General features: G+C 33.4%; 1 protein-coding gene across 1 annotated transcript; it reads left to right on the top strand.

Moving 5' to 3' along the window:
• The first annotated feature begins 3,098 nt into the window (after positions 1–3,098).
• On the top strand, positions 3,099–4,749 carry LOC110670647 (exopolygalacturonase-like). Its single transcript, XM_021832771.2, has 4 exons — positions 3,099–3,264; positions 3,358–3,657; positions 3,776–4,291; positions 4,382–4,749. Exons 1-4 carry the CDS (start codon positions 3,133–3,135, stop codon positions 4,607–4,609), a joined length of 1,176 nt encoding a protein of 391 aa, XP_021688463.2. The 5' UTR covers positions 3,099–3,132; the 3' UTR covers positions 4,610–4,749.
• The last annotated feature ends 4,616 nt before the right edge of the window (positions 4,750–9,365 follow it).

The raw sequence follows: 9,365 nt of genomic DNA, 5'->3' as shown, positions 1-9,365 counted from the left end.
CCAAATGAATTTTGTATTTAAGATTCTTTTGTGCTTTATTATCTTTGATAACATCAAGTGACTAATGTCTAATTAGTTAAGAAATTGCAAAATCAAAAATTAGAATAACATAGCCTTTCTTTGTTTAATTTTTTTCAATTTCTTTTTTTTTTTTAGAAAAATTACAGATTCTACGGATATGAACTCTGTGTATTTCTATTAGTTGCTCTCCAATTGGTATAATGCTTACCCAAAGAGGTAGAATGTTCATACTATTGAATTAGAGATTATATTAGAATAAATATCGAGAAAAATTCAAAATTAGGGATTTCAACTATATATGCTATGGCATTGCCTAATTGGCTTTAGGTTTTTGGTTGAGTATAGATGCACTTCACAACACATCAAATTGGTTGCAATATCATGGGATATTAAAATTCCAAAGCTAGCTCTAACTGAATGAGGGGACTGTGCATGATTGATTTCAAGACAATCAAGATTAACCCTCTTGCAATATTCTTAACATATAATTATTTTGATCACATTTGAAATCCGATTTACTTTATTGGGCCTTTTTTGAATATATTATTAATTTGTTAATTCTTTGAGTGGTCCTAATCAATTTTTTTTTAAAATTTTTGCTGTTATCAGTTTTGAACTGTCTCTTGTGTGCTTTTTCTTTGGCTATCAATAAAACCAATTAATCCCATTGCAAAATTGTATTGTCACTTGATCTTTGTAGGTTCTCTCTCATTCCAACGTTTGAGTCATTCGTTGACCTTTGTTTTCTTTCCTATTTATTCTAAAAGAGTTGGTAAATTTAAATTTAAATTATTTGTTTTCAATAAAATCATAGAAGTATTATAAAGAGAATTCAATTTGATTATATCTAATTTATTATAACATATAAAAATAAAAAGATACTATATTACTATAAAAGGGAATCTTTGACAATGTGACTAATTAGTCTAAATTGATTATTATTTTTTTATTTTTAATATTATTATTATTATCTCTTCAACTAATCCACACAGTAGGAACACAACAATGAAAAATTACAAAATTATATTTTTGCTCTCTAATGCAAAGTCTAACAACTTAAAGAGTAGCAATGGTCTTGTGTTTCTTATTGATAATAGACAGAAGATCATCAAAACTGATATGACACCTACTATGCATTATTATCTCAATTCATCCCAAGGCCTCCGCAACATGACCTCTTATGAGGAGAGCTTTCAAAATCTTACCTTCCAAATCCATGTTCAAGTTTGAAATTCAGTTTGAAACTTTAAAATTTTAATATATTCAGTTTGAATTAATTTTTTACAATAAAAACATAACCAATCAAAATGGGAATTGAGGTGTATATGATTGTTTTGGAGGTTGATGAATATTTTTGAAGTTATGTTTTATGCAGGTTGAGACTTTGAATTGTTTATTTGAAATTTTTGAAATGTCCAAAATTTAAACGGAACTCTAATTGATTTTTTTATTTAACATTTACACTTGAACTTAGTTAGAAATAAAATATGAATAAATTTTAAATTAAATGTGAAGATTGTTTAAAGTTATTAACATACTTCAAAGTTCTTATAGCATTACATTCTTATATTTTGATGCAGATGTGATTTTGAAAATGGTGAAGGTGTTGCAGAAGTGACTTTTTTTGGGTGAAGTTGTTCAAAAGTAACTTTGAAGAAATTATTGATTTTGTTTCAATCTTTAAGTAGTTTTGTTATCTTCTTGACATTCACAAACTAAGTGTGAACAATTAACTAAATCGATGTTTGAAACAGTTGTTATGACATTATTCAGATTAATATATAAATATTATTGTAGTTATGGATGCATCTTTTATAGTATTGTTAATTGTATATTTAAATTTCAGCAAGTTTAAAGCTAATAATATAACTAAATTATGGTCATTAGCGACAATTTTTGACTTTATATTGACTATTAATCTTTTTTTTTTTTGTCATTACTAATCTTTTACAGTCACTTTGTATGGTCATCAATCATAGTTAACAACCATTTTCATCATTATTAATATTTAACATTCATTTGTTTACTTCATTAGTAGTTGTTTATGACTAATTTTCACTATCATTAGTAGTTTTTAACAAGCATCGATTGCTCTCGTCGATAGTTTTTAACAACTATTTCCTTTTTGTCGTTAAGAACCTTTAATGACCGTTATTCACTATTGTTACTATTTTTCAATGATTAATTTTTTTGATCAATAATAATTTTTGTCGATGACATCAAAGGTCATTATATTGCAAAATAATAGTCTTTTAATTCAAATTTAACAACCATTTTCTCTTTTGTTAATAACATTGACAAAGGCTAAAATAGTTAATATTATAAATTTAATGACCGAATACTATGTGCTCATTATTAGTATTAATACCGAGTTTTGTAAAGTCCAGCTTAGACTTTTTAATGATGGACCCTATAACAACAACTTAACAATCGACTATTATATTCATTAAATATTATTAGCGATCACTATTTAACTTTTAACGAGGATTTTTCCTCTCATTAAAGACTAGTTTTCTTGTATATGTGTGGATGACCCAATGGTACATAATGAGAAAGTAAATGAAAAAAAAGGAAAAGTAAAGGCATATATGCATTGAGCTTATTTATGAAAAGCAAAGGACAAGGATGTCAGGAAAGGCAATACAATGTCTCTAGCATACGGGTACTAGGGATTTTATAATTCACCTCAAGTAAGTCATGGCTTCTAGGTTCTTGGTATCCATATGTATGAAAGCTAAAAGGAAGTCTTAAGAAGCTCTTTAAATGGGCAGGGTAAATTGATCATAAAATATGATTATGAGATGGGGAACTTTTAGTGACATCACTCCCAAATCGTTTGCATTGTGAAAACCAAACGTGATTGTTGAATTTCTTGTGCTTGATTATAATGGTATTATTATTCATTTTAGGAATCTATTTTTAGCTTAAAACATTCAACATTTCCAAATGCAATAACAGAAAAATAAGGCTAAAAAAAGGGGAAATTTTGATTAGTATTCGGTTAAATTTGGCTATTGCTAGCCTTATAAAAGCAACGTGGGGAAAGATATATCTACTCAACTTTGTAAAAACTTTATACGAGACAAAAATAGGACGAAACCAACAAAAAAAATGGTTAGCAAAACAATTTTCTCAAAAATATATCTACTTTTCTTATATGTTTCTATTGTTCAAGCTCAACCTGCAGTTTTTGATATAACAAAATATGGGGCAGTAGCTGATGGCAAAGCCGATACAAGTCAGGCATGAACATGTACTTTTTCCACGTGAACATGTACTTTATCTTTGATTTCCTAATGTTAGCTAAAATTTTTCCTTTTCCTTTCTCTCTCTCAGGCTATATTGAGTGCTTGGAAAGAAGCTTGTGCAGCAACAGGATCTAGCAAAATTTTGATTCCAACAGGGACATTCTTGTCAGGTGTAGTGAGTGTCGCAGGTCCTTGCAAGGGAGGAATAGAGATTGAAGTTCAAGGAACATTGCAGGCCCCACCAGACCTGCAAGGGGAAGGTTGGTTTAATTTTGATCATGTTGATGAATTCACTATATCTGGAAAAGGAACTTTTGATGGTCAAGGTGAAAGTGCATGGAAAGCAAATAATTGTGCCAAAGATCCAAAGTGCAAGCCAATGCCTATGGTAATCTCTTTTTAGTATGATGTTAAAAAAATTCACTACTTTACATTGACCACGACTTGTAATGGCTCTACCAAAATTTTTCTAATACGCTTTTTGTTGATTTGATAATTTTCATTAGAATTTTAGGTTTAATTTCATTAAGAAAGGCCTAGTCCGTGATGTGACCTCTCTCAATAGCAAGAATTTTCACGTCAATGTCTTGGGATGCGAAGACTTTACATTCCAAAGCTTTATAATTACCGCACCTGAAACTAGCATTAACACAGATGGAATTCATATTGGACGATCAAAGGGGGTGACTATTATTGATACAAAAATAGGTACAGGTGATGATTGTATCTCTATTGGTGATGGAACCCAAAATCTAAAAGTTTCAAAAGTTACATGTGGACCTGGTCATGGCATCAGCATAGGAAGCCTGGGTAGGTATGAAAATGAAGAACCCGTTTCTGGAATCACCGTTACAGGTTGCACCCTTACCAATACAATGAATGGTGTCAGAATTAAATCTTGGCCTGCACAATTTGGTGGCAGTGCATCTGATATCCATTTTGAGGATATTACTATGGAAAATGTCTCGAATCCTATCCTTATAGATCAAAATTATTGCCCATATGGGCAATGCAATGATAAGGTACTAACCATTGAAGAAAAAAAATCTCATAGTATTGGATAATGGTAATTTATATTTCTCTATTTGACTATGATTGATATGTTTTTTCAGGGGCCATCAAAAGTCAAGATTAGTGGCGTTAGCATCAAAAATATAAAGGGAACTTCTGCAAGTGCTCTTTCCGTTAAACTTGATTGTAGCAGTGGATTCCCATGCGAAAATGTGGAACTTGCTGACATCGACTTAGCATATAGTGGTGCTGAAGGACCAGCAAAATCTGAATGCACTAATGTTAAGCCAACAATTACTGGGAAGCTAAATCCAGCAGGCTGTCAATGAATAAAAGTAGCACATGCAATAATATATTTTATTAGTTATTAGTTATATAGAGAGGAAAGTAAAATTGCATTTTCATGTGCAACATGTTACTACAAATAACTGGTGACTAATGACAATAAATTTTGTTGGTTTTTGTTTAATTCTATCTTATTTTCATTTTTCATTTAGTGTCTAACAGTAACAAAAGGCTCTAACCGTAACAGCCCAATCCTTCTCCAGTTAGTATTGTCCGCTTTGGCCCATGGGCCTCACGGATTTGTTCCTTGGGAGGTTTCATTCCCAAAAGCGCGCTGACCAGGTGAGGAAGGCTCCCACATATATAGTCCAAATCTTTTCTTCCCGTTTCCGATGTGGGACATGAAGTTTCCACCCCAGTGCGTAGCTGGTTGAACGAGCACGTCCCAACCCCATCCCTGGGTCGTGACAAGCCCACCAGCTTTCGCCTGGTGTGTCCTCACACCACACACCGTACTAGAGGGAGTCCATCTCTGATACCAAATTGTAAGAGCCCGATTCTTCTCCAGTTAGTATTGTCCGCTTTGGCCGATAGGCCTCGCAGATTTGTCCCTTGGGAGGTTTCATTCCCAAAAGCGCGCTGACCAGGTGGGAAGGCTCCCACATATATAGCCCAAATCTTTTCTTCCCGTTTCCGATGTGGGACACGAAGTTTCCACCCCAGTGTGTAGCTGGTTGAACAAGCACGTCCTAACCCCATCCCTGGGATGTGACACTAACCTTGCATGCATTTTTTTTAAAAATTTTGTGAAAATAATTTAGCATATGCAATTTTACTCAACATTACACTACTGTTGTGATTTTTTTGCGTTGATCAAAATTAACAATAAAAATAGTACTTTATTATCATGAAATCCCTTATTCTTTTAGATTTTGTGCTTTAAAGTCTTTGGAAAGAATATATTTGATGTATATATTTTATAAAATTAGTTACATCAATACAAATTTTTGCTTTAGGTTTTAAGTAAATTAAGCTCAACCAATAATTTTAAAATCCTTTTTTCTATGTTTACAGACTTTTTAATTAGTCCAAGTCCTAAGTTCTTTTTGCTGGTCAGCCTAGGACTAAGACTTTGGTCAGCATATGTACCTGTGCTGATAATAAGCTTAACACAGTGAAACCTTCAAAAGGCCTATTAGGAGGCCCATTTCAAAGATAATAAATGATTAGAGTCAGGCCATGAATCGGGCATCCCAATGAAGGATAGAACTCATCCAACTTACAACCAAATTTAAACTCACAAATGGGGAGCTCAACTCACCCTCAGTACATAAGACAATAATAAAATCCATAATGAGGGAGCTTAGCTCATCCTTACAATCTATAACTCAAATAATCATTATGATTATAGAGCTTAGCTTAACTTTGTACAATGTTTGGTAGATATAAATATGTAATTAATTTTCTTATAGCATAGAAATTAAATTACCATAGTTATTGTAAAGTTCTAGAAATGAAATAAAAATATTTTTAATACAAAAATAGCTTAAACAATCATATGAGCATGAATGTAGGTTAATCTCATAATAAAAATGCTCATCATGTCACTTAGAAAAATGTTGGAATAAGAGTTAGCAATCAAAGAGTTTAGATATTGATTATGGTTATAATTTCTACAACTACCTAGGAATAATGTAGTCCAAAGATGAAAGTGCACAAATAGCACTGAATAAACAAAACACCATGTATTCACATAACAAGATAATTTGGAGTCATAAATGCATTTTCCATAGTCATCACATACGTAAATATTCTAACAACCAAATGAAAATCAATTATTATTCACACCATTTATTGTTCACATTTCGTAACTTACATTGTAACTACATTTATAATATATTTGGCTTGATGATTGATCCTATCCTTCAGTAAATCAAATTTATTTAACTTTAACTAGTGTGGAACTTGTTGACATCGACTTAGCATATAGTGGTGCTGAAGGACCTGCAAAATCTGAATGCACTAATGTTAAGCCAACAATTGCAGGGAAGCTGAATCCAGCCAGTTGTCAATGAATAAAAGTAGCATATGCAATAATATATTTTATTAGTTATTATTTATATAGAGAGGAAAGTAAAATCACATTTTCATGTGCAACATGTTACTATAAATAAGTGATGACTAATGACAATAAATTTTGTTGGTTTTTGTACAATTCTATTTTATTTTCATTTTTCATTTGATGTATAACAATAATAAAAGGCCCTAACCTCGTATGTTTTTTTTTTTTTTTTAAATTTTGTCAAACTAATTTAGCATATGCAATTTTACTCAACATTGCCCTATTGCTATGATTTTTTTTTTTTTTTGTGTTGATCAAAATTAACAATAAAAATAGTACTTTATTATCATAAAATCCCTTATTCTTTTGGATTTTGTATTCTAAAGAATTTGGATAGCATGGATTTGACATATATATTTTATAAAATAAGTTGCATCAATCAAATTTTTAATTTTAGGTTTTAAGCAAATTAAGCTCGACCAATAATTTTAAAACTCTTTTTTTATTTTTTTATGTTTGCATGCTTTTTAACTGGTCCAAGTCTTGTAATGGCCCAGCCCACTAGTGATATTGTCCGCTCTGGGCCGAAGCCCTCACGGTTTTAAAACGCATCAATAGGGGTTACGAACCACCAACTTATAAACCCAGCATCTCTCCTGTGTTTTATCGATGTGGGATTTGCCTAGGGTGTTACAATCCACCCCCTTTATGGGACTCAGCGTCCTCGCTGAGGTTTGCCCCACCATCATTCAAGGTTGCACGTGAAGCGGCTCTGATGCCACAAATGTAACGACCCGGTCCACTAGTGATATTGTCCGCTCTAGGCCAAAGCCCTCACGGTTTTAAAACGCGTCAATAGGGGTTACGAACCACCAACTTATAAGCCCAGCATCTCTCCCATGTTTTGTCGATGTGGGATTTGCCTAGGGTGTTACAAGTCCTGACTTCTTCTTGCTGGTCAGATTGACACTAGGACTTGGGTCAGCATAAGACCATGCCCCCATAATGAGCTTAATGTAATGAAACCAGCAAAAGGCCTATTAGGTGTGCCATTTCAAATATAATAAATGAATAGAGTTGGGCTAAAAATTGGGCATCCCAACGAAGGATAGAACTCACTTGACTTACAACCAAATTTAAACTCATAAATAGGGAGCTTAACTCGCCCTTAGTACAAAAGATAAATATAAAATTGATACACAGAGAGCTTAGCCGTAACACCCTAGGCAAATCCCACATCGGCAAAACACGGGAGAGATGCTGGGTTTATAAGTTGGAGGTTTGTAACCCCTAGTGACATGTTTTAAAACCGTGAGGGCTTTGGCCCAGAGCGGACAATATCACTAGTGGGCTGGGCCAATACATTAGCTCATCCTCACAATCTATAACTCAAATAATCATTATAATTATAGAGCTTAGCTCACCCTCGTACAATGTCTAAGAGATATAAATGTGTATTTAATTTTTTTATAAGCTTAAAAATTAAATAACTATTATTATTATGAAGTTTTAGAAATGAAACAAAAATATTTTTAATATAGAAACAGCTTAAATAGTCATATGAGCATGAATACAGGTTAATCTCACAATAAGAATGATCATCATGTCAGTTAGAAAAATATTAGAATAAGAGTTAGTAATTAGAGAGTTTAGATATTGATTATCATTATAATTTTTACAACTACCAAGGACTAATGTAGTCTTAAGATGCAAATGCACATATAGCACCGAACAAACAAAACGCCATATTTTCACATAACAAGTTAATTTGGAGCCATACATGTATTTGCCATAGTCATAAAATATGTAAATATTGTAACAACCAAATCCAAGTCCATTGCTATTCATACCATTTATTATTCGCATTTCATAACATGCATTGTAACTATGTTTATAATATGTTTGTTTTGATGGTTGATCATATCATTCAGTAAATGAAATTTATTGAACTGTAACTAGTTTGACCCTAATGGAAGTCTTATAGAGTTTCTGTAATACTCTTCTCCAAAACTCCAAACTTCAACTACCAAATTTGTAGTGATCTGGGCTGAAGCCCTCACGGTTTTAAAACGCGTCACTAAGGGTTACGAACCGCCAACTTATAAATCCAGCATCTCTCCCATATTTTGCCTATGTGGGATTTGCCTAGGGTGTTACAATCCACCCCCCTTATGGGACTCAGCATTCTCGCTGAGGTTTGCCCCACCATCGCTCAAGGTTGCACGCGGAGTGGCTCTGATACCACAAATGTAATAGCCCGACCCACTAGTTATATTGTTCGCTCTGGGCCGAAGCCCTCACGGTTTTAAAACGCGTCACTAGGGGTTACGAAATCTCTTGGGAGGTTTCATTCACATATATGGCCCAAATCTTTTCTTCAACCGCCAACTTATGAACCCAGCATCTCTCCCGTGTTTTGCCCATGTGGGATTTGCCTAGGGTGTTACAGACTAGTATAGATAAGGAGTGGGAAATAATTCTCCCACCAACCCTCTCCCTTTTAGGTTCCCAACCAACCCCACACCCCCCACCCTCCCTTCCCCCCAGGGCCCTTTCCCTCATTTCCTCCCTTCCTAACCAACTTAACACCCAAAAATCGTGAGAGCTTTTCTAAGATCTTTTCCTTAAAAGCATGTTGACCCTCTCCTTCCTCTTTCCTTTGTTATAGGATGTCAGAGATTTGGAGGAGTGATTTATGGAAGTAATCAAAGGTTCAAGTGAGTTCCTTTTGTTATCCC

This window comes from Hevea brasiliensis, chromosome 10 (genome assembly GCF_030052815.1).
Source record: "Hevea brasiliensis isolate MT/VB/25A 57/8 chromosome 10, ASM3005281v1, whole genome shotgun sequence".
In the NCBI taxonomy this organism is placed as follows: domain Eukaryota; kingdom Viridiplantae; phylum Streptophyta; class Magnoliopsida; order Malpighiales; family Euphorbiaceae; genus Hevea; species Hevea brasiliensis.
Note: the sequence above shows the minus strand (reverse complement) of the source record. Positions and strands in the feature narration are given on the sequence as shown.

Excerpts from the sequence above, each read along its gene's own strand:
- LOC110670647 (XM_021832771.2), top strand. The coding sequence starts at position 3,133 with ATGGTTAGCAAAACAATTTTCTCAAAAATATATCTACTTTTCTTATAT. Across the intron at positions 3,658-3,775 it reads AGTGCAAGCCAATGCCTATG|AATTTTAGGTTTAATTTCAT; the intron begins GTAATCTCTTTT and ends AATTTTCATTAG. Across the intron at positions 4,292-4,381 it reads ATGGGCAATGCAATGATAAG|GGGCCATCAAAAGTCAAGAT; the intron begins GTACTAACCATT and ends ATGTTTTTTCAG.